At 33.7% G+C, this 27,962-nt stretch overlaps 2 protein-coding genes across 2 annotated transcripts; one reads left to right on the forward strand and one right to left on the reverse strand.

The window, feature by feature from the left end:
* Positions 1–637: 637 nt before the first annotated feature.
* LOC120135425 (protein SYS1 homolog) lies at positions 638–23,292 on the forward strand. Its single transcript, XM_039151721.1, has 5 exons — positions 638–739; positions 8,248–8,391; positions 21,524–21,792; positions 22,511–22,734; positions 23,017–23,292. Exons 1-4 carry the CDS (start codon positions 638–640, stop codon positions 22,731–22,733), a joined length of 738 nt encoding a protein of 245 aa, XP_039007652.1. The 3' UTR covers position 22,734; positions 23,017–23,292.
* A 312-nt stretch (positions 23,293–23,604) lies between these two features.
* On the reverse strand, positions 23,605–27,767 carry LOC120136459 (probable sulfate transporter 3.4). Its single transcript, XM_039152513.1, has 13 exons — positions 27,380–27,767; positions 26,891–26,939; positions 26,588–26,795; positions 26,177–26,348; positions 25,773–25,838; positions 25,571–25,684; positions 25,369–25,485; positions 25,007–25,133; positions 24,631–24,917; positions 24,346–24,536; positions 24,090–24,175; positions 23,913–23,989; positions 23,605–23,831 (listed from the first exon to the last, which is right to left on the reverse strand). The coding sequence occupies exons 1-13, from the start codon at positions 27,740–27,742 to the stop codon at positions 23,688–23,690; spliced, it is 2,001 nt and encodes a 666-aa protein (XP_039008444.1). The 5' UTR covers positions 27,743–27,767; the 3' UTR covers positions 23,605–23,687.
* Between the last annotated feature and the right edge of the window lie 195 nt (positions 27,768–27,962).

Raw genomic sequence — 27,962 nt, forward strand, 5'->3', positions numbered from 1 at the left:
TCTATGATCTTGACAACTTTTTTTCCATTTTAATTATCGTATTGAAAATAGGAAATAAGAACTATTCGCCTCTTATTATAATTTCATTTGATAAAACCAATTTTAAGGCATAAAAACAACCTAACGAAAGAGCCAAGCTTTGCAAAAATTTGCAATACAAATCGTCCTTATAATCCAATTTTGATGCTTGTTTGAGTCATCCAGAAGCTGATTTTAACTTTGTTAGAGTACGACACCTATGCCATACATTATACGTATAAACAGTATATAATGTGTCAAATATCTTTAACCCGGATGATCATCTGTTCATAAAGAAAGAGCTGTTTATGTTAATCTACTTGCAGCCATGGATGATCAAAGCATAAATCACGAATCAGCATTGAGTTTAATTTATGGTTGGGAGATATAATATTAACACACGGCTGTTGCATTATAATTTTTGATTAGATGAGCTAGTAGCGGCCGGACGAGCCCCGTCTCATCGGTTTTCTTCTGCTTTTTATATCTTTTGTTACTCTTGCTCCTCTGTGGGCTGCTGTCTAATCCTCTTGAACTTGAAGGACTCAATGTTGAATTCTGAATCTGTGACATTCGCAACATTAATATTACTTGTCTGTAACAATTTAATAGATCATGAATGTCGGCGGGGCTAATCTGTTCCTGGTTTGGCGATTTCCCATCTCCTCCAGTCAAATCCGGGTTCCCATGGTGTAATGGCATTGCTGAAGAACGTTCAATTGTGAGTTACAATTATATGTTTGATAATTTTTTTAATATTATAATTTTGTTATTTAATTAAAAAAATATTATAAATACCACTGTTAAATATGAGACGGAAATATTCACGTGGTTTAGTGTAATGATGATTTTAATGTCTAAAATTTATATATATATTTTTAGTTTAGTTATAGTTTAATAAATTTGTATGAACTATGTTATTTCAATGGTTAAAAGATTGTTGTATTGGGTTCAAGCACTTCATACATCATGGGTGTTTGAGCATTCATTATCAAACGAGTTTAGAGTCTTTCGAACATATATTGTCTTGTAAATTTTAACCATCGTAGATTAATAAAAAATAATAATTTAATAATATTAATTTTAAAAAAATTGTTTATTTAATTTTTATTCTTCTTCTAAATTATGTATTTCTCTAAAAAAATATTATATTATTATTTTTGGATAATTATTTATTTTATGATAGATTATAATTATTCAATTTTAACTTTGATAAGGTAGACTCACTTGATTTAATAATATCCTAAGATAATTAAATCAATAAAAACTTTAAATGTAAAGAATTTAAATATATTAAATTATTTTGAATTAAGATTAAATTTATATTTAGAATTTATTAAGGGATTTCAATAGTAAAACATTATATTTCTTTACATTTTAATTTATATTTAGAATTTATTAAGGGATTTCACTAGTAATAAGAAATGTTATCTTTTTTTTAGAGAATTTGAGTTTAAGTAGTTGGTAATGCATGGTATACGTTATCAATATGTTAAGAAATTTTTTAAATATATATTATCTTGTAATCCCTCCAGATTATTTAAAAAATTTATTTAGTTTAAAATGAAATTGAAAGTTATTGGTTTCTATCTTTGGTATCTCTATATATTTATAATTCTTTCTATGTTTTAAAGTTAGACCATTATTTTATTTAAATTCAATATTAATTATTGTTTATGTCACATTATGTTATTACATAATAAACATTCCTATTCAATTGATAGTTAATAATTTTTATAAGTTTTATTAACAAGTGATTAGCATATACCAATATTTTGTGAATTAAATTAAAATGATCAAAAGTTTATGAATTAATTTATAATCATGGTCACAATTTTGGGATAAAATTAGAATGCTCAAAAGTTTGACGACTAAATTAGAATGAGAGTCATAATTTAGGTACAAATTAGAATGAATAAAATTTAGGGACAAAGTTAAAATGATTCATAATTTGGGGACTTATGTTATTAATTCTTCTTTAAATTGAAAAAAGAAGTTCTGGAAAACAAAATTTGCAGAATTCATTCAGCGGCGCATACGGTTCCTCGTCCTCTTGTATCGATCTCCATATTCAGTTTTTAATCTTCACTTTCTTCCTTTCATTTTTTTGAACCAAAATCTAAATTTTATTTAAGTTAGCTGGCATTGGTGTCGAAACGATTTTTCTTGAAAGGTGAGATTTTAAAAACCACATTAATTCTAAATTATCTCATTTTAATTTAAAAAACAAATGCGATTTAAAAGAACTCTCGTTTCGAAAAATTTTGAATTTCCTTTACGATCGAAAAATACGGTTCAAAGAGTCGTCACCAATATTTGATTAGGGTGTGATTGGGCACCCAAAAATGCTTTGTCATTTTAAATAAAAATTAATTTTAATTAAAACAACAAATTGAGGTCTGCGTTACCAAAAATGAGTTCGGGAATCGGTTACGTGTGGGGAAGGATTAGCACCCCCACAACGCCCTAAATCGGTACCTAGTCGATGAACTTTACAAATTCAAATTTATTTTGATTTTTGATCCCATAAAATAAAAATGTCAATTTAAAACATTCAAAAGCACTCAAATAAATTAAATTAAAATTACCGATTCGTTTTAGAAAGATAAAGAATGTTCGATTATTTACAAATATCGAGACCAGATCTTAAAAGTTATAACAACATTTTCTCGATAAATTTAAATAAACGAACATTTCCTTTTCTTTCGTTCCCAAATTTTAGGTGACGAATCAATTTTTGGTTTCACTTCCGGGATACACTTTTATTTTAAAATCATTCAAAGCGGACCTCAAATCAGTTATGACTGCCCACTTAAAACAATTTTAAATTAAAAGTATATTACCCTTAATCCAATTATGTAATATGTCGAGTTATGCTCATGAGGATATCATACATAATTAATGTTGAGTTAATCGATCGACGGAATCGGCCAAGAGGGGGGTGAATTGGCAATTAAAAATTTCGTGGAAGCTTTTGTAGAAAAATTGAAAGTAATTGCACAGTGATTTACAGTGGTTCGACTTTCTCAAACAAAGTCTACGTCCACTACCTTAGCTATCCACACTAAGGATTTTCCAACAAATTCACTAATTTGTTCTTTCTTTTGAGGCCAAAGAGATAACCTTACAAAATCCCTCAAGAGTATACCCCAACTCTTGAGAACACTCTTTTTCCCAAAGAGAAGATTACAAATTTGCAAACTTACAAGAAAACCTCACAAGGTAAGATGTTTGCACAATTCTAGAACAAGAAAAGAACACTCAAAGATAATTACAAATAAGCACAAATGGTGTTCTTGAAAGCAAAATGAATATTGAAAGGAAAATTGGCTTGATTTGCACAAACTTGGTGTTTGATGCTTTCTCTCTTGTTTCTCTATAATTTCTTGTTGATCAAGGGCTTCAGAACTTGTTTAAATACACCTTGAATCTCTTCTGAACGTTGGGGATGATTAGTGAAGATCATATAGCCGTTTTAGTGTGAAAACAATTAATAAAACAATTTGGAGCGTGGGGGGAATCGGTACCCCCTATGGGGAATCAGTACCCCCTATGGGGAATCGGTTCCCTAAGTGTAAAATTCAAATATTTCGACCGTTGAACAGGGGGAATCGGTACCCCTTATGGGGGAATCGGTTCCCTCCGAGCATTCTGGAAATCTCGGAGCCAAACCATTCAGGGGGGAATCGGTACCCCCTTGGGGGGGAATCGGTTCCCTCTGAGCAATCTGGAATTTTTGGCTTTGAAATGGTTCGAAATACTTTGAAAGATTATTTGAAATTGTTTTAAGATTAAAACTTAATTTTACACTTAAGTAAGGATTAAAAATGATTTTTGAAATATTTTGAGTATGTTTGATATTCGAATAATATATCGAATATTTAGAAAATCATTTTGGAAATCTTAAAATTCATTTAACTTAATTTGTTATATCGAAATATCAAATGTTTTCAACAATCTCCCCCTTTTTGATATAACAAAACATTTTAGTAATTTTAAGATTTGAAATCAAGTTTTGAATTACTCCCCCTTATTTTAACACTTCTCCCATTTATCATTTTAAAAACACACTTAAAACACACTTCTCCCCCTTTTTGTTAAATCAAAAAGATTCAAATAAATGTGAAAAATATTAAGCCAATTGATTAGGTATATGTATGCATAAGCTGCTAAGATCACAATTAAGAGAAACGTTAGCCATTAGTTCCGTAATCAATATTCATAAATAATGTAATATGACAAAATTGGTCATATTGCTAATAATGATGTAAATGATGTAATAATAAATAAATCACACCAAACATATAAGTTCAAACCATCCATAAATCCAAACAAATTCACAATCCTCAAATTCAAACATCCCAAAATATTCAAATGTAAAACATAAGTTTGGAAAACAAAGTAAAACATTTAATCATATATCCGGATTAGGAGGAGAAAAACGAGCTCGCATAGCGGCCATTTCGTTAGTGAGGTCATTAATACGTGCGTTGGTTGCTTCATTATTTGCACGCATTTCCCGAAGAATTTCTAATTGTTGAGCTCCCATTGTGGATAAATGAGACTCTATAGAAATAAAGCGCGAATCCATGGTCGCATATCGGTAATCAAATGTCTCCATAAAAGATTGAAAATATAGTGGCATTTGAGTCGATTGTTGTGCTTGCTCTTCGGGCTGCTCCTCGGCCTGCTCAGGTTCAGCTTCAGCTTTGTAACATCCTCAATACCGGGTTAGTGATTAAATTGTAAGGTTTCAAAATTTGGTGATTTAAATTAAAATAATTGAGTGGTTTAAAGACTTATATGAGAAATGAGGGGTAAGATCAAATTGAAAAGAATGAGGAATGAAAGGATAGTATGGTCATTTGTAAAGAAAAGAAAAATATAATAATAATATGGTATATATAGATACACGGGAAGGAAGGAAACAAAGTTTAGAGGTTTCCAGAGTTCCTTCTTTTTCTCTTCTTCACGTGTGAAGCCAAGCAAAGGTGAGTTTTCTCTTGAGTTGATTATGTGCTGAAATTTAAGTTTAGTTTTGATTATTAGATGCTAAGTAAGATTAAGGAAAGATTAATTTGCTTTAAAACAACAAAATGAAGAGTTTATGAGGATTTAAAGATTTGAAGTTTTGAATGAAATATCGAAATAAAGTTTATATGAGAATTGGAAGTTGAATTTGACTTGTCATCAGTTAATTAAGGGATAGGAAGTGTTAGAATAGCAATTTGAACATGTTGCAAAACTAGTATAATTTTTGCAATTACATAGGAATGACTAGATTTGAAGTTAAAGAAGTGATTATGGAATAGAAATAAGTTTAAGTATGTGTATTAAAGTTAGGAGTATTAAAGGAAGTGAAATAGGAAGGTTTGAGCTGAAATAAGGTGATTTTCGAGCTCAAAATGGGATTTCTGGGCTAGGGGAATCGGTACCCATTCAAGGGGAATCGATCCCCCCTCAAACGAATATGAATTTCCAGAATGCTAGAGGGGAATCGATACCCCCAGGGGGGAACTGATTCCCCATAATGAAAAAAAAAGAAGAAGAAAGAAGAGAAACTAAACTATTAATCCCTTAAATTGGTAGGCTATTAGAGGTTAATTTCAAGACTTAGGCATCTGATAATCATCTTGAAAATTATGCTTATGTAGATATTGAACGTGACTTTGCTTCAAAGTAATCGAAGGGTTAGAATTGATTCAATTCAAACAAGGCTAAGGTGAGTGCATGTGCATAACATGATTATGTTAGTATATTCAGTTTTAGAATTGTGATAAGTCTAGATTTAATATCTTGATACATGATTCATTCAATATTATTAAATATGATATGAATTCATACCTTATACATTATGGGATATACTATGCAGATTGTGGTAAGTCTATTTTCCATATTAGAGCTTAGATATGAATGAGTTACGAGATATCTATATTAGGTATATGAAGTGTGTGTGATGTGTTTGTTATGGTTTATATGTATGAATGAGCATATGTATTGATATGTTACAGTATATATATATATGATATGAGTTGTGTAAATAGGTAGATAAATGTGTTAAATATGTGAAATAGTTAAAATGATCAATATGATTTCATAAGAATATGAAATAAGAAGTATGAAAAGGACATAAGAAAGAATATGAAATATATAGAATATGAATATGAAATCATATGAGGGGTGACATGAATTATATGAAAATATGCTAGTGTGATGGGACCTAGGAACTAGTATACGTGATATATATACATTTATATAAGTTATTGGATGAAAAATGAACAAGAGATAAAAGAGATGAAGGATAATACTATAGGAGTATGATAAAAACATAATTGATGACATGTATGTATGTATGTATGTAATGGTTATATGAAAAGGTATAGGTAATAAGATGATCATATGAACATGTGATAAAGAGCTATAGAAAAAGAAAAATGTGCTATGATGTATGAATATGTAATAAGGTAAAAGACAATGCCATGATATGAGTTATGAGAACTGTAAGTATAGTTGCTATGCCAAGAGTCGAAGAACTACCTATGTCTTTCGAGACATATGGACAGTATACCTATGTTCTAAGGAACATATGGATAGTTTACCGAGGATCTTTATGACCTCTGGATAGTTTACCGAGGATCTTTATGACCTCTGGATAGTTTACCGAGGATCTTTATGACCTCTGGATAGTTTACCGAGGATCTTTATGACCTCTGGATAGTTTACCGAGGATCTTTATGACCTCTGGATAGTTACCGAGGATCTTTATGACCTCTGGATAGGTCCTTCGGAATATTCATTGAGCTGTGGTGACAGCATACGTGTGCACAACCTCATAATACTCGTATACCTTGGGTTCTCAATAGTGTATATGGGCTTAAATAAGACATAACGAGGATGTATATAATTGTATCTTAATATGGTATTATTATGATTTATATTGGCTCATATGTGGTATAATACATGATGGGATGATAGTATAATTGTGTTTGGATAGTAGACGACCTGTTTATATTTTAGTAATTCTTTATTATGTAATTATGCCTCACTAAGTCTATGACTTAGCGTGTAAGTGTTTTTACACGTAGGTTTCGAAGAGCAGGAGAATCAAGAATATGAATTTGCAGATCAACCTATCTCTACTCAGCGATCAGATCAGAAGTAAAGTCACAGTAGGTATTTTGTTGTATGTAGTGTGTTGGCATGTAAGAAAAGTGGTAGTTACAAATGCTCTGATTAGTTTTGTCTTGTTTTGGTTAACTCGTGTACAGTGACAATGTTATTTTAATAAAAGTTTTAAATTTCATTGGTTTTCGTTAAAAGATTAAAGTTTGAAAAGTCAATGTGACACCTCAGACTTGTATCCGGGTCGGATACGGGTTGAGGGTGTTATATTTAATGGTATCAGAGCTATGGTTTAGTCGATTCTCGGCATGAACCGGAGTCCAGAGTGTCTTAAAAAGTGTTCATGCCAACATAGTAGTAAGAACTTCTGATCTGATACGAGTAATGAGTATGTTGTTTAGCTGATAGAAATATTTGGTTATCTCTTATTAGATGTCAGGACAAGATAGCTCTCGGGGTGAAGCGAGAGATGATATATTAGCTGAAAGTAGTAATTCACCTGCCCTGGCCTGGCAAGGTGAAGGACAAGCACCCTTTGGAGTGCCTGTACAAGATCAAAATGTATTCTTCAGGACGTTGGGCACTATTTTGACACGTTTCCAAACTCCTGCATCCTCAACACAGAGGATTAATATAGCCAAAGAGTTAAAGGGATTAGGAGCTCCAGAGTTCAAAGGTGAAGCCGAAGAAGGTCCTGTTGTTGCGGACCTTTGGCTTAATGATGTAAACATCATGTTAGAGGGACTCCACTGCTCTGATATGGAGAAACTAGATGGGATGGTCTCTTTGCTCCGTGGGCAAGCGAGAATCTGGTGGACGAATGTTATTCATAGGATGCCAAATGATCAGAAAACATGGTATTTGTTTTTAGAAGAGTTTAAGCACAAGTATATAGGAGATCAGTTCATCAGGGAAATGAAGCAAGAATTCTTGAATTTGAAACAGCTGAATCGCACTGTGTATGAATATGAGTGTGAATTCAACAAGTTAAGTCGATTCGCGACCGAATTGATTCGGACAGAGAAAGAAGCATGTGAGTGGTTTGTTGAAGGACTACGACCAAGGCTAAAAGAGATGTTGATTGTTTTGAACTTGTCATCGTTTCAGGAAGTAGTAAATCATGCTAAAGCTCTAGAAAGAGCTCAGAATGAGCGGTTTGGGGATCAGAAAGCTCAATCTTCCAAAAGAACGGAGGCTTCGTCGAGCTCTGTACCACCCAAGAGAGGTAGAGATTCTGGGTTCCAATACCAAGTAAGGTCTGAATCAGTGGTATCATCTGCTAGAGGATCAAATCAAATGAGAGCTAGACAGACTCAATTAGGAAAGTCTGGTGATGGAAGAGCACAACAGAGACACTGTCAGATTTGTGAGAGATATCATGGTGGGGCATGTAGAGTTGAATCTGGAGCCTGTTTTCGATGTGGGAAAGGACATTTCATGAGAGATTGTCCATTGGGGACAGGAAAGCCTGTGCAGTCGGAGCGATCTGCTTCGATATCCCAGAGAGAACGGGGTAGAGGTAGAGGAAGAAGTCAGACAGAATTTTCTACTCAACAGGAAATGCGCTCTACGGCTAGAGTATGTAATCTCAATATCAGTGAAGACAATGAGGATCCAGAGATAATAGCAGGTATCTTCTATTGTACAATAAATGCTTTATGATATTAGTTGATATGAGCTTGTATAACCATATAAGAGTAGAGAATGGGTAAGAGAATTGCGAATTTAGTTAGAAGTCATTTTTAGTGTAGTGACAATTCCATTAAGGTACAGTGCTAAAGTAAACAAGATATGTTAGAAGTGTTACATTCGAATTCAGGGAATTTAATTCTCTGTTAATCTAATGGAGATATTTCTCAAGGGATAAGTAAGGAGATAGTGATTTATAAAGGAGTATATATATAGGGAATTAAATGAAAAAGGGGTGTAAAGTGTGAATTATAAGTTGATAGGGGGTAAGGAAATGGTAGATAATGTTATGAAAAGATTGATTGATTTCGTAAAGTATATGTTTAATAACATTTGAAGAGGTTTAGGGTTGTGTTCTGAGTTATAGAATGATGGAATAAGAGATTGGGTATGGTTATAAGGTAATTAGAAATGGATTGGGTTCTTTGGGAAGTGAAAGCAAATCATTCATTACAAATTGCAATGGGATAAAGTAGAGAAAGGAGCATGAGAACATTGAAAGATATGTTCTTATCGATATGTGTAATGGAAATTCGAGGACGAATTTCTTAAAAGGAGGAGAGATTTGTAACATCCTCAATACCGGGTTAGTGATTAAATTGTAAGGTTTCAAAATTTGGTGATTTAAATTAGAATAATTGAGTGGTTTAAAGACTTATATGAGAAATGAGGGGTAAGATCAAATTGAAAAGAATGAGGAATGAAAGGATAGTATGGTCATTTGTAAAGAAAATAAAAATATAATAATAATATATGGTATATATAGATACACGTGGAAGGAAGGAAACAAAGTTTAGAGGTTTCCAGAGTTCCCTTCTTTTTCTTCTTCTTCTTCACGTGTGAAGCCAAGCAAAGGTGAGTTTTCTCTTGAGTTGATTATGTGCTGAAATTTAAGTTTAGTTTTGATTATTAGATGCTAAGTAAGATTAAGAAAAGATTAATTTGCTTTAAAACAAAAAAATGAAGAGTTTATGAGGATTTAAAGATTTGAAGTTTTTGAATGAAATATCGAAATAAAGTTTATATTGAGAATTGGAAGTTGAATTTGACTTGTCATCAAGTTAATTAAGGGATAGGAAGTGTTAGAATAACAATTTGAACATGTTGCAAAACTAGTATAATTTTTGCAATTACATAGGAATGACTAGATTTGAAGTTAAAGAAGTGATTATGGAATAGAAATAAGTTTAAGTATGTGTATTAAAGTTAGGAGTATTAAAGGAAGTGAAATAGGAAGGTTTGAGCTGAAATAAGGTGATTTTTTAGCTCAAAATGGGATTTCTGGGCTAAGGGAATCGGTACCCATTCAAGGGGAATCGATCCCCCCTCAAACGAATATGAATTTCTAGAATGCTAGAGGGGAATCGATACCCCCAGGGGGGGAACCGATTCCCCCATAATGAAAAAAAAGAAGAAGAAAGAAGAGAAACTAAACTATTAATCCCTTAAATTGGTAGGCTATTAGAGGTTAATTTCAAGACTTAGGCATATGATAATCATCTTGAAAATTATGCTTATGTAGATATTGAACGTGACTTTGCTTCAAAGTAATCGAAGGGTTAGAATTGATTCAATTCAAACAAGGCTAAGGTGAGTGCATGTGCATAACATGATTATGTTAGTATATTCAGTTTTAGAATTGCGATAAGTCTAGATTTAATATCTTGATACATGATTCATTCAATATTATTAAATATGATATGAATTCATACCTTATACATTATGGGATATACTATGCAGATTGTGGTAAGTCTATTTTCCAGATTAGAGCTTAGAAATGAATGAGTTACGAGATATCTATATTAGGTATATGAAGTGTGTGTGTTGTGTTTGTTATGGTTTATATGTATGAATGAGCATATGTATTGACATGTTACAGTATATATATATATGATATGAGTTGTGTAAATAGGTAGATAAATGTGTTAAATATGTGAAATAGTTAAAATGATCAATATGATTTCATAAGAATATGAAATAAGAAGTATGAAAAGGACATAAGAAAGAATATGAAATATATAGAATATGAATATGAAATCATATGAGGGGTGACATGAATTATATGAAAAATGCTAGTGTGATGGGACCTAGGAACTAGTATACGTGATATATATACATTTATATAAGTTATTGGATGAAAAATGAACAAGAGATAAAAGAGATGAAGGATAATACTATAGGAGTATGATAAAAACATAAATGATGACATGTATGTATGTATGTATGTATGTATGTAATGGTTATATGAAAAGGTATAGGTAATAAGATGATCATATGAACATGTGATAAAGAGCTATAGAAAAAGAAAAATGTGCTATGATGTATGAATATGTAATAAGGTAAAAGACAATGCCATGATATGAGTTATGAGAACTGTAAGTATAGTTGCTATGCCAAGAGTCGAAGAACTACCTATGTCTTTCGAGACATATGGACAGTATACCTATGTTCTAAGGAACATATGGATAGTTTACCGAGGATCTTTATGACCTCTGGATAGTTTACCGAGGATCTTTATGACCTCTGGATAGTTTACCGATGATCTTTATGACCTCTGGATAGTTTACCGAGGATCTTTATGACCTCTGGATAGTTTACCGAGGATCTTTATGACCTCTGGATAGTTTACCGAGGATCTTTATGACCTGGATAGTTTACCGAGGATCTTTATGACCTCTGGATAGTTTACCGAGGATCTTTATGACCTCTGGATAGTTACCGAGGATCTTTATGACCTCTGGATAGGTCCTTCGGAATATTCATTGAGCTGTGGTGACAGCATACGTGTGCACAACCTCATAATACTCGTATACCTTGGGTTCTCAATAGTGTATATGGGCTTAAATAAGACATAACGAGGATTTATATAATTGTATCTTAATATGGTATTATTATGATTTATATTGGCTTATATGTGGTATAATACATGATGGGATGATAGTATAATTGTGTTTGGATAGTAGACGACCTGTTTATATTTTAGTAATTCTTTATTATGTAATTATGCCTCACTAAGTCTATGACTTAGCGTGTAAGTGTTTTTACACGTAGGTTTCGAAGAGCAGGAGAATCAAGAATAGGAATTTGCAGATCAACCTATCTCTACTCAGCGATCAGATCAGAAGTAAAGTCACAGTAGGTATTTTGTTGTATGTAGTGTGTTGGCATGTAAGAAAAGTGGTAGTTACAAATGCTCTGATTAGTTTTGTCTTGTTTTGGTTAACTCGTGTACAGTGACAATGTTATTTTAATAAAAGTTTTAAATTTCATTGGTTTTCGTTAAAAGATTAAAGTTTGAAAAGTCAATGTGACACCTCAGACTTGTATCCGGGTCGGATACGGGTTGAGGGTGTTACAAGCTTCATCGATGTCTCGCATTAGTTGCTCAAGCTCGAGATCTTCGTCAGCTTCGGGTGGAGCTTGTGAAGAACTAGCTCCCGGAGTAGTTGCAGAAGTTCGAACCCATTCCCCGGTTTCCTTATCCTTAATCCATCCCGCTCTCGTTAAGGAAAGAAGGTTAATTTGTTTCTTAAGAGAAAAAACGGCATCTAGACCGACTCTAAGCCCAGCTTTGGAAAACAGATTACTCAAAATACAACCGTAAACAAGAGATGAACAAATTTTTTTATTAGGAACAAGATTTACGGTTTCAACAATTTCAGCAAAAATAATCTGAGGTAGGTTGATTTTAATATTGTTTTCGAAACAATGTAACCACCAAATATCTAAGGCTCTAAGAGTAGAATAACGACCTCCAGATGGTCGAAACCACCAAGAAATCATTAGATGAAGAAAACGTTCATGAAGGTCTAGGACAGTTGCACTATCCCTTCTTTTATAACGAGATCCTAAAACCTGTTTTTCATTTGAAATCCCTCATTATCTAATCCGAATGTATTGGCTATGTAAGCCGAGTCAATATATAAGAATTGTCCTAGAAGGTAGGAACGAATTCCTATGGTTTCGGTTTCAGTTTGGTCTTTAACACAAACGGCATTAGAATAGAAAATACGAACAAGTTGATGGTAAACGATGGGTTCAAGGTCAAAGAGTTTATCAAATTTCCACTCTTGTAAAAGAGGAAGATATTTAAAATTGATAGCTAACATAGCTTGACGAGAAGGAATACGTTCTTCCCGTATTTTGTAAGAGTCGAAATATTGATAATACCAAAAACGATGATTTCTAGGACAAGGATGATTGAAACACGAATTTTGGATAGTCAAATTAGGATCAATAGGATTAGGATTAGAAATTGGAATAAGTGGAGGATTTGGAGGTGGATTTGGTTGTCGGTGTGAACGACTAGATGAATAACTAGCACGTTTAGGATTAGACATGGTGAAGGAAATCGGAATAGATTGGATAACCTGTAATTTTAAAATCAAATGTATGCAATTTAATTAATCCCAAAACTCAATTGAGTCCTCAATATTTCAAGGTTCTCTAAATCAATCCTAATGGGCAAAGTTTTTGAAAAACTTTTGAAAAATATGGTTTTGAGAAATAATATATGTATACTTTTCATAACAACAACATAATTTAATCAAAACACAATGATTTGAAAAACAATTTTTTTTTAAATTTCGAAAATTTAAAAATTTTGGAAAATTCTTGTGTTTTTGATGAAATTAGTTGTAACATCTAGTTTCTAATCACTAAACAATCAATGCCCAATCACTATTTCAACCTAGAACTAATTAAAACTAATCCTATATTCAAAAACAATGAAATAGAGAGTTTAGAAAAATTTACCTTGAAAGATGAAGATTGAGGGATTTAGATGTTGTTTGCACGATTTTAATGATGATTGCAAGTTTAGGAGATGATATTTGAAGTGATTTCTGATTAAAATCAATGATTTGAGGCAAGAATGGAGATTTGAGTGTTTGAGGGAGAGAAACGGCGGAATAGGTTTTGGGGTTTTGGGTGTTCTTGCCCGATTTTAACAGAACCCCAGGGGGGTATCGATTCCCCTGTGGGGGGAATCGGTTCCCCTTCAAAGGGGGAATCGGTTCCCTCATGGGGGATCGATTCCCTCTGCACCAAAATGCTAAAATCCGACTTTTAAGCACATAAAATGCTAAATTAATCGTCTCTAGTGGTATAGGCAACTCATATATTGAAAAATAATTATATTCAAACAATTAAATTAATCTTTAAACATTATTTGAACATAAAATTAATTTTCACTAAGAATCATAAACTCCCCCTAACTAATAGCAAGAATGCAATCAAAAATTATTATTATAAGCATTTTTCAGTATTTATTAAAAGTGCTAAATTATTTTAAACACTAAGTGAAGATAGGTTAGTTAAACCTAATTCTCTTCTAAGTGTCCAAAACCTTTCCTGTCTAAGGGTTTTGTAAAGATATCCGCTAATTGATGCAAAGTATCAACATATTCTAGAACTACATCTTCCTTAGTGACATGGTCTCTAATGAAGTGATGTCTTATTCAATGTGCTTAGTTCTAGAGTGTTGGATGGGATTTTAGTGAGACAAATAGCACTAGTATTGTCACACTTGATAGGAATGGTACCTACTTCAATTCCATAATCAAAAAGTTGTTGTTTCATCCATAAAACTTGTGCACAACAACTACCGGCTGAAATGTATTCTGCTTCAGTGGTAGATAATGCAACACAATTTTGTTTCTTTGAAAACCAAGAAATCAGCATATTTCCAAGGAATTGGCAAGTACCGGAGGTGCTTTTCCTATCTAATTTGCATCCTCCATAATCCGCATCAGAAAAGGCATGCAAGCTAAAGCTAGAGTCTCTAGGATACCAAAGTCCTAAACTAGGAGTATCCTTAAGGTATCTAAAGATTCTCTTAACAGCTAGTAAATGTGATTCTTTAGGACATGATTGAAACCTAGCACACAAGCAAACACTAAACATAATATCCGGTCTACTTGTGGTTAGATAAAGCAAAGAGCCAATCATTGACCTATATAATTTAACATCTATACATTTACCTTCTTCATCTAAGTCAAGCTTGTTGAAGAGCTCATTGGAGTGTTATGAGGTTTCCCATTTTCCAGTCCAAACTTCTTGAGCATATCTTTGACGTACTTAGCTTGATTAATGAAGATGCCATCTTTTCTTTGCTTGATTTGAAGTCCCAAAAAAATGAGAGCTCCCCATCATGCTCATCTCAAACTCACTTTGCATTAGCTTAGAAAATTCTTGGCAAAGAACATCATTAGTAGAACCAATATATATCATCAACATAAATTTGAACTACTAATAAATCTTTACCTTTTCTCTTTAAAAATAATGTACTGTCAACCTTTCCTTTAAAAAACCTTTTTCAATTAAAAAATTTGACAATCTTTCATACCAAGCTCTAGGAGCTTGTTTTAAACCATAAAGAGTTTTGTCATTTTAAAACATGATCCGGAAAATTTGAATCTTCAAAACCTGGAGGTTGTTCCACGTACACTTCTTCTTTTATAAAACCATTTAAAAATGCACTTTTAACATCCATTTGATATAATTTAAATTCATTGAAACATGCAAATGCTAATAACATTCTAATTGCTTCCATCCTAGCTACGGGAGCGTATGTTTCATCATAGTCTATGCCCTCTTCTTGAGTATAGCCTTGAGCAACAAGTCTAGCCTTGTTCCTCACTATATACCACTTTCATCAAGTTTATTCTAAAAACCCATCTAGTACCTACAATAGATTTACTAGGCCTTTCAACTAATGTCCATACTTACTTCTCTCAAATTGATTTAATTCTTCTTGCATAGCCATAATCCAATGTTCATCTTTTATGCTTCTTTGATGTTGTTAGGCTCTATGCATGAAATAAATGCAACATAATTACAGATATTTCTAAGAGAAGATCGAGTAGTTACCCCTTTTGATGATCACCTATAATTTCACCATCCTTGACATAGTGCACTCTCTTAGAAAAGATACTTCCCTTTCTTCACTGGTTGGATTCTCGAGGGATCATGAGTTTCCTCATCTTTTGTTTCTTCCTTTGATGATGATCTCCAACGTCATGTCTAACGTCATTTTCTTGTACAATACCTACATCATCATTAACAGAAGAATCCTTCCTCGGAAGGGGATTATCATCGAAACAACATGTATAGACTCTTCTACAACTAAAGTTCTTTTATTAAATACTCGATAAGCTTTAGAATTTAAGGAGTAACCCAAAAAAAATTCCTTCATCACTTTTAGCATCAAATTTGCCAAGGTTTTCTTTACCGTTGTTTAAAACAAAACATTTACATCCAAAGGATGGAAATAGCTAATGTTAGGCTTTTTATTTTGAAAATTTCATATGGAGTTTTCTTTAAAATTGGCCTAATCATTACTCGATTAACAACATAACAAGCAGTATTTGTGGCTTCCGCCCAAAAATATTTTGGCAAATTATTTTCACAAAGCATGGTTCTAGCCATTTCTTCTAAAGTTCGATTTTTCCTCTCAACTACTCCATTTTGTTGAGGGTTCTAGGTGCTGAAAAATTATGACTAATACCATTAGAATTACAAAATTCAATAAATCCAAGATTTTCAAATTCAATGCCATGATCACTCCTAACACTAGTTATAGAGTAACCATTTTCATTTTGGATTATTTTTGAAAATGTGATGAACTGTTCTAATGCTTCATCCTTAGTACTTAAAAATAGAACCCAAGTATATCTAGAATAGTCATCTACCAAGACAAATACATATTATTTTCCACCCAAGCTAGTAGTCCTAGTTGGCCCAAAAAGATCTACATGGATCAATTGTAATACTCTACTAGTTGATACGTCATTAATGGATTTAAAAGAAACACGCTTTTGTTTTCCTTTAGCACAAGCATCACAGATTTTATCATTATCAAATTTAAGCTTAGGCAACCCTCGAACTAAATCACCTTGAATTAACCGTTGCAAAACACTCATACTAGCATGTCCTAGTCTCCTATGCCATAACCAACTATCATGCTCATCCTTAGCAACTAGGCACAAAAATAGTCATGTAAATAAAATATAAATGCATCATGTATATGTTTCCTATTTATGACCGATAAGCATAATCGAAATAGATGCAATGTCAATCAATTTTGCAAACTTTTAATTTAAAAGAAAATAAGACATTGTATATTTTGTCAAATTCATTATTCAAAAGATTATGCTTTAACCCATTCACATATAAACCATTATACAATGTTGATTATCAAAATTAAGAGCATATGCATAAAGTTTTATAAAGATGTTATGCATTAAAGATTGATATCGATTTAGAGAGATATCATTGAAACTTTGAAATTACTTGCATAAACATTAAAACAAAATTTAAGGTCAAAAATCAAATTGTTTGAAAATTTATATCAATGGTTTAAAATGAATATCAATTACGTTAAAATTTTGACCAAGTTTTATTATGATGAACTAAAATTCTGAAGAATAAATATAAATTAAAATGTTCATCATAACAATATTTTCAAAATACATGAGAATAAAACAATTATGCAAAATCAAAATTATTCAATATTTAAAACCTCATGTATGCACAAACTAAATGAGCAACCAAATAAATAATAACATTAAGTTTAGAGGTTACCCATTCCTTTTTCATGTGTGGCTAGAGCATCTTGAATATCATCATCTTCATCACCATTGCTCCCACACATCTACAAGAGACATTTAAGTGTATTTTGGTATCCAAATTGCTTTGGATCCTTGAACATTAGTTTCAATGCCTCTTGTTCCTTTTGGAACCCATACTTGTCTAATTTTAAATCGTTTTCCTTTCTTTAAAGGACAAGTATGTTCCTTATGACCATGATAATGACAATGTGAGCATATTGTCATTATTGAACTAGATGAATTATTTAAAATGATCTCTTTTTCTTTTGTTAAACATTCAAGCTTAACTTCTAAATCGAAAATTTCATTTTCCATACTTTCAAATTTTATCTTTGAAAGCTCTAAATTCTTCTTCGAAATTTCATTTTGTTGTTCAAAATCCATTTTAGTTTCTAGAAGAAGTTTGTTTAATTTGAAAATTTCTTTTTCAAAGTTTTCTGATTTTATTTTTGAAAGCTCTAACTCCTTTTTCAACATTTCATTTTTATTTTCCAAGTCCTTTTTAGCTTTCAAAATAAGATCATTTTTAGTAATAAATTTAGAAATCAATTTATTGTATTTGGAGTTCATGGTCTCAAACTCCGAAAATAATTCATCATAAGCATCTTGTAACTCACTAAAAGATTTTGAATTTAATCTATTTGAGTTAGAAGATACCTTTGGCTCTGTGAGAGCTAATAGAGACATCACTTTTATTGGTTCTTCTTTTTTCCTTGTCTCCATAGATCTCCTCAAGCTTATCCCACATTTCCTTTGTACTTGAACAAGAAGAAACTCCTTTATATACATTAGGATCAATTGCACAACACAACATATGCATAGCCTTTGTGTTTTGTTGAGCTTCCTTCCGTTCTTGATTACTCTACTTCTTTACCTTCTTCGTAGGAAAAGAATATCCGTTCTCGATTATCATCCAAGCTTCCATATCATGTGCTTGAATAAACATCATCATGAACCTCTTCCAACGACGATAATTTGTTTCATTGAAGTGTAGAGGCACGCCAATTGGTCTGGATTCTTCCATGGAGAATGAACCGGAAGTGGACGCCATCTTTATCGATTTAACTCTTCCCGGATCTACTCAAGAGGCGGTTAAACCTTCAAATGAGTGAGGCTCTGATACCAATTGTTGAGTTAATCGATCGACGGAATCGGCCAAGAGGGGGGTGAATTGGCAATTAAAAATTTCGTGGAAGCTTTTGCAGAAAAATTGAAAGTAATTGCACAGCGATTTACAGTGGTTCGACTTTCTCAAACAAAGTCTACGTCCACTACCTTAGCTATCCACACTAAGGATTTTCCAACAAATTCACTAATTTGTTCTTTCTTTTGAGGCCAAAGAGATAACCTTACAAAATCCCTCAAGAGTATACCCCAACTCTTGAGAACACTCTTTTTCCCAAAGAGAAGATTACAAATTTGTAAACTTACAAGAAAACCTCACAAGGTAAGATGTTTGCACAATTCTAGAACAAGAAAAGAACACTCAAAGATAATTACAAATGAGCACAAATGGTGTTCTTGAAAGCAAAATGAATATTGAAAGGAAAAAATTGGCTTGATTTGCACAAACTTGGTGTTTGATGCTTTCTCTCTTGTTTCTCTATAATTTCTTGTTGATCAAGGGCTTCAGAACTTGTTTAAATACACCTTGAATCTCTTCTGAACGTTGGGGATGATTAGTGAAGATCATATAGCCGTTTTAGTGTGAAAATAATTAATAAAACAGTTTGGAGCGTGGGGGGAATCGGTACCCCCTATAGGGAATCGGTTCCCTAAGTGTAAAAATTCAAATATTTCGACCGTTGAACAGGGGGGAATCGGTACCCCCTATGGGGGAATCGGTTCCCTCCGAGCATTCTGGAAATCTCGGAGCCAAACCATTCAGGGGGAATCGGTACCCCCTTGGGGGGGAATCGGTTCCCTCTGAGCAATCTGGAATTTTTGGCTTTGAAATTGTTCGAAATACTTTGAAAGATTATTTTGAAATTGTTTTAAGATTAAAACTTAATTTTACACTTAAGTAAGGATTAAAAATGATTTTTGAAATGTTTTGAGTACTGTTTTGATATTCGAATAATTATATCGAATATATTTAGAAAATCATTTTGGAAAATCTTAAAATTCATTTAACTTAATTTGTTATATCGAAATATCAAAATGTTTTCAACAACTAATTATACCTAAATACATGCGTATGAACAACATGCTTGAAATAACATATACATGTATACACTTAAAGTAAATCTATATTAACCTTGCCAACATGCATAAAATAGTAAACACATGGCCTCAAAATAAAATTTTAAAAGTAATGGGTCAGAAATACAATCAATGCAAAATTCAATTAAACACACTAAATGGACTAAAATAGAACATGCAAAACACGAGGGTCAAATGTTTAAAATTGCGAAAATTATACAAGCACAGATTGGACTAAATTTAAACGCATTTAAAATAAAGAAACTGAACTAAAAACACAGAAACATTCGAATTAAGGACTAAAACGAAACATGCGAAAATTAAAGGTGAAATATCTAAACAACAGAAACTAAATACATTACTAATTAAGGACTTAAATTAAATGCACGTAAAATATGGAAGCAAAATTAAAAATACGAAAATATCAATTTAAGGATTAAAATGAGAAACGGTTAAAACTAATAGACCTAAATCACCAATAACCTATGTCAAATCTGGCCGCCTTAAACACTGTCGTTTCAATGAATCCATATATACAAAATATAGGGTAATAGCTAAACTCTAAATTCACTTGTAACATATCCCAGCTGCAATCCCATCTCCATTCTCTCCTAATCGACTCTCTTCTTCCCCTTTCTTTCCCTCGGCGACAACACTAGACTAGATGCAATGACCACGTTCTCTAAAGCTCAACAAACAGAACCCTAAGCACTTAACAAACAACCTAAACGACCTAGAACCTCAACCCCAAAACCCACATGCAAACACTCGATTGGCCTAAGAACGCGACCCCCGACGCTTGGTCAAGGTAAGCTATTTCTCTCTCGCCCTTTACTATTCTAGGTTATCTTTCGAATGGTTCTTGTTTTAATCTTCTCTCAAAATTTTAATCGAATGATTTTTGGGCATTCTCACTTTCATGTTTATGAAATCCTCCAATACCATTTAACGTAAATCTAATCCTAAAAATAAACAACACAACAACCTTAGGGCTCTAATGAATACTCGGATGCTTACCCCGATGGCTCTGGTGAGGTTCTCTTTTTTACGAAGTTAGCTCCTTCTTCCGTTAAGGTAATGAATCGAACTCCTCTTGTTTTCAATTTCTTGAAAATGCTTTGTTTTATGCTGTTGAGTTGTTGATCGAAAGAAATGAGGAATGAATGTACTGCTTGTATTGCTTGATTTCAGAAGAAAAATGGGTAAAACCCGCTGTTACATTCTTTGATTCACAAATGCTGTTTTTTTTGTTCTACATTCGATTTTCCCTCTCTGTTTTTTTTTGTTAAAATTTTTTTCTCCGTAGCCGAAGACCCCCCGTCAATCTCTAGATAGTTTTTCCGTGGTTCATCCCCTCAAAACTGACTCTTTACAGTTTTTTAATTCCCCACTATTTGATTATTTCAACTGCTAAAAACCAACATCGATCTCTTTCTTTTTCTGCATACAACTGCTGTCCATTGGTCTTGAGCTGGGCCTCCAACAGGTTTGGACTTATTTGGGCTCTCACTGATCCACACTGTAACTCGTACTGGATCTAGAACTCGAACGGAGTCCCCGGACAAAACCGAGCATCTACAATTGGGATTAATTTATCTGAGAAATAACAGTTGATTTTTCTTATCAGATTTGGATTTGTTCCTTTACTCGCTGATTTACCTGATACGAGTTCACCGAGTCTCGATCTTGGGTACACTAAAAAGTGAAAAAAATTGAACATCAAACTCAGTTTAGCATTGAATTTTCACTGTTTAAAAACTGGGTTTTTCTTCAGCTTTCAAAAGCTTCAACATGGCAGCCAACGGTTTGCATTGGTCCATCTAATATCTTGCAAGAATTGAGGTTCGAAGAAAACTATTCAAAGGAACCTGTTATTTTTTTAGGATCTGACACTTGGATATAAGGAATTGGCTTATTTCAATTGCAGTCATTTCTATGGGGGGATGGTATGGGATCCTAGGCTTATTGTAGCCCAAATTGTTTGCCTTGAATGCTTATACTACCTTATGCTTGGAGTCTTCTTGTCCTTTCTTGTTGGTACTCATGTTTCTCGTATGAGCTTGGTCTATTTCTTTGACTTTGCTACTCTTACATCCTCCACCTTTGCCGGCTGGAGTGTCATTGCTTCGTTTCTGTTCAGCGCTGTTTCAGGGTGAAAAACTAAGAATATAATTTCCTCCTTTGTTTCATTTGAATCATTATCTGCCTAAGTTTCAATTGCCTTTATAAAAGACATGATCGGTTACTGTCTGATTCCATGTGGATTTACTAACTATTAGATTTGCTTGAATATAAGTAAGTAGTTATTTTCATAAACGAATGTTTTGCTCAACCACGGCCTAACCTTTGCTGTGTACCTCATAACACCTAATGGTTGCTTACGATTGAACTAATTAATCCCCATTGCTTTTGTTTTATCCATGGTTATAAGTTGTAGAACTGGCTTTGATAAAATATATATATATACAAATTATGTCCTGCAGTTTTGGTGTTTAATAATGGTGTGTGACGTTAGTTTTATGACATCTCTACTATTTTTGATACTAAACACTAGGATTTAGAAATCTCTGCACATGCTTTTTGAAGTCCAAATGCAAAGTTGATTGAGCCTTTAACTCTTTTTAGGACTTTGAAGTTAAGTTTGGAAGTAATTTACCTCCCAGCCCAAGCCATTGAATCTGTTATTTTGCTGATTCAGTTTTTCGGTACGAGGGTTATTTAGTTGTGAATTAATGGCGGGATCTAAATATTATTTCTATGAAGATATTATCTCCATTAAGACTTGGAAGCATATTGTACTAATAATCTAGGCATTTTCTGAACTTAGCTCATTTTAACTTGTATTTTTGTTTTATTTGGGTCTTATGCAGAGCCGGCTACATGATTTATTTGATTGAAAGGGCAAAGAAGTGCTTAGATTTTTCAGCCACCCTCTATATTATCCATCTTTTTATATGCCTTATATATGGAGGTTGGCCTTCCTCTGTTACCTGGTGGGTTGTGAATGGTACAGGAGTTGCAGTGATGGCTTTGCTAGGTGAATATTTATGCATTAAAAGGGAACTCAGAGAGATTCCCACTCGATACAGATGAAGTAAGATATGATTCCTATATATATGCTAAAAGTGACTTCTTAATTATAAAATAAATGTTTTTTTCTTTCGTTATTGGTTTATAGCAGTGATGTTCTTGGAGGCATTTCCAGGAAAAAATAGTTTTTTTTTACTTTTTTTTCTTTTGATTCTTAACCCCCAACTGTTGGAAAAAAGATTTTTTTATTAAATTATTTACGGTCTTTTTTCCTTTTCATTTAATAATTATTTTTTGTTTCATTTAATGTCATACTATGGACTGAATTTGAAACTATTCCATGCAGATATTTGACTGACAAAGAATCATGTGTGAAGAAATCCCTTGCGGCATTAAAGTTAATGGTATTTCTTCACTTATTTGGAAGAGCTTAAGGATATAGTTCTCTAAATATGAAATCTAATCCGCAATGAGAAAGAACTAGCTTAAGTTAAATAATATATGCTCATTGCTTTTGGATATAATACGGAAGTGCTTGTAAAGATGGCCGAGAGCCGCCATAGTAGCTCGGGATTAGTGTTGGTTAAGTGATATGAAGCTAGAGCACATAAGTATGCATTCATTTGAGGGAGAGCTTAGTTTAGAATTTTAGGTCGCTTTGCGAAAGATGATTCGCTGCAGCTGATACTGTTTTCCAGCTTTATCTTTTTCTTAATTGAGTTGCTTATCATCCTTTAATCTGGTGACATGAAATTTGCTTAATTTCTTACATTCCAATGTGAAATTCAGAAGATATAACTTTGGGAAACCACGAGGCATCATCTTCTTTGGTTTTATGGAATGCAACAAGGTTTAACTTTCATTTCTCTAATAAACCAACGCATAATGATTAATTGATTTAGGGGTTTCTCCCAAAATGAAAAAGAAAAAAGAGTCTTGTCTACGTCGAACCTCTTTCAAGACAGCTAAAGGGTCTAAATGGGTTAGTCAAGGGTTTGCTTCTTGTCTACAATGTCGTCATGGTTGAGGCTTCCATGAAGCTGAGATGTCTCCCACTGCTTCCCCTACTGTGAGATAGACTGAACTCGTTCCGAATGACTCCAAGGCTTTCGACTGATGCAATTTCTCCATCACACTTCCCACTGGATTTACCAACACTAGCTGAAGATGACCAAAAAACCAAGTGTCAAAACCATAAGCACACACTAAAATTTCATTTGATGAAAATCGACAATCATTTACCTGAAGTGATCTTTTCTCCAGCAACTTTCTTAGTTCACATAACAGGTCGATGCCACTTGTATCTATTGCTGTGGCGGCTATAATAAAATTGCATCGCTGTTAGCCAAATACAGTCGGGATATCTTTTTGGTAGAAAAAGATAGAAGCTTGGGCTTAAAGGAAAAATGTATAACTTACCAGTCATGTCAATAATTACACATTTCAAAGCACTTTCATGGTTTTCGTTAATCCGTTCTTCCTCCTCTCGGATCCATCTTATGATCCTATAACAAAGATTCCTTCAGTCAGTCAACCAATTCCTAGACTGATTGAACATTTCTGCCTGATGTTATATTGTACGGTTAAAGGCCTATGAACATTTCTGCCTGATGTTATATTGTACGGTTAAAGGCCTATCAACGGTAAGATTCAAAGGAGACATTTATGGGGTTACCTTTCTTGTAGATAAGTTGAATTTGCAAAGTAGATTGGAGATTCGATGGCCAGTATGAGAAAGGAAGGGACCCTTGAAGCTTCTTTGTATCTGTGGAGGTTTTGGTAAATTTGTGTTCTTGGAATATTCCCCAATACCAGAGTGTTTGGCCTGGTGACATGCAAGAGAATCTTGAATACAGAAACTCCAACCTGCAATTCCAGTATGTCGATGCTTTTAACAAACACAATACTAGGAGAAGATGAGATGACAGCATAACCACTTGGAAAAGTTTAAAATGCTTACTGCAATGGCAAGTCCCAGAGGAACAGAGATGAAAAGAACCCCAAAGAAGGAAGCCATACAAGCCAAGAAATCGAGTTTATCTACTTTCCACAACTTGTATGCCCCATGGTAATCAATAAGCCCTATCACTGCTGTTATGATGATGGCTGCTAAGATGACATTAGGGGTGTAATAAAATAGTGGCATCAGGAACAGCAGAGTCACAAGCACAGCTGCAGCTAATACGATGTTAGAGACCGCTGTTTGAGCTCCAGCATTGTAATTTACTGCAGATCGAGAAAACGATCCTGAAAAAGACGTGTCAAAGAGAATAGTGTTAGATTCTATAAAAAGTAAATGTTTTTATATTGGAAGTACTATGTGAGAGAGTCAACACCTGTTGTAACATAACATGAAGTGCAAGAACCAGCCATGTTCATGAGACCAAGGGCCATCATTTCTTTGTTTCCATCAACTTGGTAGTTCCTTAGAGCAGCAAATGTCCTTCCCACTGCAATCCCTTCCTGCAAAACATTATAAATCATCTGGATATTAGAGAGAAAAATCATACAGAAAATAGATATCAAGAACATGATGGCAGTCCCATGCAAATCCACACAATCATTTATAGGTAAGGTAGGCCATCCATAAAATGGTTTGGAATAGAATGTTTATGTTGTCCAATAACGTTCTGTAACAAAAAGGGTTTTAGTAATCGAATAAAGAAATCAATGACAGTGCTGGTTAAGGCAAGCTTACAGTAAGGGACAGGATCCCAGTGATAAGTCCAGTCTTGATAGCTAAAGCCAGATGTTGGCCATTGAAGTATAGCATGTTCAATGAAGGTGGATTCAAACCCTTTTGCAAGTGGCCAATCTGTGGAATATAAAGGGAAAGGCAATTTAGATTTGGATAATTTTTTTCTTTTACATAAAAGTAGAGTAGAAGAATCATTTCTTACATATGAGATTCCATGAGCTTTTGATTTAAGGCAGAAGACTAAGATCGTTGAGAGAATCACGGACGTTAACGGGGCAGCTGCTGATACCCAGAAAAGATCCGGTTTCCTCGTGCTCTGTATCAAAACTTTCAAACATCAAAACTTATTTAGGACTAAGCTAGAATCTGGACAAACTTTTTGGTGGTCAAATAGAGATACTTACAACATATCTTGCTGTCAACATAAAGACCAGGAAGCCAAATCCCATTACAATAGTTTGCCATGACCACTGCAGATGAATTTAAACCAGTATTAGCATTGCAGCATTTTGTTACTTTTCAAAAGTAGAATACATCTCTTTCTACATGAAACCATGCATAATATGATTCAGTGGTTTAGTGTATAGGATTGAATCAGAGGTGTAGATTTTCATTCATCAAAATCATCCCAGGCAATGAATATGCAAGCATTTGTAAACTGCCCCTTTCCGACAAATAATCAACATTCTTGGCCAAAAAACAAGAAGAGCCCTTCCAAGATGGTTCTAATTACTAGTTATTTTAGAAAGAAAGAAAGAAGATGAATAAAGGGAAGTTTACATTTCTTTCCCTTGGTGAACCCACTTACTTCATTTTTGTGCTCACATACAGAGTTCAAAACAGGTATCAATTGCATCTTGTTTGTGAAATGAACTATTCCAAGCAACCCCTTTAGCTGTTGTAATGACACAATGACTGCTGCACCTGCCATGAATCCAAGAAGTGTTGCCTTCGATAGGAAATCAATAATAAAGCCTAACCTGTAAATCAAAACCAGAATCAATTAAAATCTTAATAGATAAAAGAAGTAGCTTTTGTGCCTACAGTCCAATATGCTTAAGGTTCAGGAACGCCTTTGTTTAACAGATACTAAGTCAGAATCAATATGCATATCGCACTTTTCCACAGTGGAAGAATCTTAAGCTTCTTATTATCAATTAAACCTCTAGGAAAATAAGAGGAGAAACAAAAAGACGTCTTCTTAACAATCAAAGTTTACCTTAAGAGACCCAGAGATGCGTGAAATACACCAGCAAAGAAGGTAGCAGTGAAGGCCAATTGAAGGTAGAGCATTGGCTCATTAGTAGGGGAGACACTTCCACTGAGCATTGTGCCCATCACTAAGGAAGCAATGGACACTGGACCAACAGCAAGATGCCTAGAACTCCCTAGGACTGAATAAATCAAAGGGGGAACGAAGCTTGAATCTGCATGAATTGATAGAGTTAATAATTTGGATTTATCCATCATTGCATTCAACTTGGAGATAGAGTATTTTTGGTTCTGAATTTCTTATACTAACATAAACCGATGATTGGTGGCAAATTTGCAAGCTTTGCGTAGCTGATTCCCTGCAGTCCATCAAAACAAAATAGATTACCAAAAAAGAATAAGGAGTTTATTTTTTGTCAATGAAAGAATTTTGATTTGATCCGAAACATAATTAACTGTCTTATCTGACATGCAAAGATCATTTCCACAAGTTCACATGAGGATTTATTAATTAGGGGAGGATTATCTTGAGATAAGTTCTTATCAAGCCTAATATTTTTAATTTAAACTACAATTATTTTATCATTAATAAAAGAAAAAATCTCACATAAATCACACATTCAGTGGAAACCGTTCTTCTTCTTTTAAAGTCAGTCTAATGATATCAAAGAAACTGGAATATATTCATAAACATGCCCAGTCCACTAATATTGATTAGTGGACAAAAATCCATGAACAACCACGACAGAGATCGAGAGATGCTTTTTGTTGTGTAGTGAGCTGATTAAATGGTTTTTACCTGAGGGATTGCAAGGCTAGCAATGGTGAGACCAGAGATAATATCAGACCTAAGAAGCCCCAGATTGTACTCAAGACCCCACTGGCATATCGGGAACAAAGACTTGACTCCCATAACCAGCTTCTTACACCACGTCTGGTTCTTGAATCCATAGAGAGGATCATCGGGGAAAAATATTTCCGCAAGCCTGTGTTTGAGCTTCTGGAAAGTGGTTTTCTTTGGGGGCATGCAAACACTGTGTATCTCCATCGTCGTAGCCTCTGGTGCTGGCATTGCTATCTCTGTAGAAACCTTAACAGGTGTTAAACTTGTATTTCCAGTTTGGCTAAAGAAATCTTCAACCCTGTTTGAGTTTACACCCATTTCCCTTCCCCTTTTTTCTTTTCTTAGTTTTCGGTGGGAGAAGGACGAGCATTGGCTGTGAATTTATAGAGAAGTGAAACTTGGAAGGGTATCTATCAGAGGGTAGTTATGGTGCAGTTTGTTGGTATTTGTCTGACTAGGCTTGTTTAGTCTTTTCCCTACTTACCATCGCGATCTTCAAAGGTAAATGAAACGGAATGCATTGAGAATTTATGTATTT

Source organism: Hibiscus syriacus, unplaced genomic scaffold (assembly GCF_006381635.1).
Source record: "Hibiscus syriacus cultivar Baekdansim isolate YM2019G1 unplaced genomic scaffold, ASM638163v2 tig00000145_pilon, whole genome shotgun sequence".
Lineage (NCBI taxonomy): Eukaryota > Viridiplantae > Streptophyta > Magnoliopsida > Malvales > Malvaceae > Hibiscus > Hibiscus syriacus.

Bases quoted from the DNA above. Each gene is read 5' to 3' on its own strand.
- LOC120136459 (XM_039152513.1), bottom strand. From the start codon at position 27,742: ATGGGTGTAAACTCAAACAGGGTTGAAGATTTCTTTAGCCAAACTGGA. The intron at 24,918-25,006 runs GTGTTGACTCTC...CGTCTTTTTCAG, and splicing joins TTCATGTTATGTTACAACAG to GATCGTTTTCTCGATCTGCA. The intron at 23,990-24,089 runs GTAAGTTATACA...ATTTTATTATAG, and splicing joins TGTAATTATTGACATGACTG to CCGCCACAGCAATAGATACA.
- LOC120135425 (XM_039151721.1), top strand. From the start codon at position 638: ATGTCGGCGGGGCTAATCTGTTCCTGGTTTGGCGATTTCCCATCTCCT. The intron at 740-8,247 runs GTGAGTTACAAT...TCATCGTTTCAG, and splicing joins TTGCTGAAGAACGTTCAATT to GAAGTAGTAAATCATGCTAA. The intron at 21,793-22,510 runs GTGAAAAACTAA...GGTCTTATGCAG, and splicing joins CTGTTCAGCGCTGTTTCAGG to AGCCGGCTACATGATTTATT.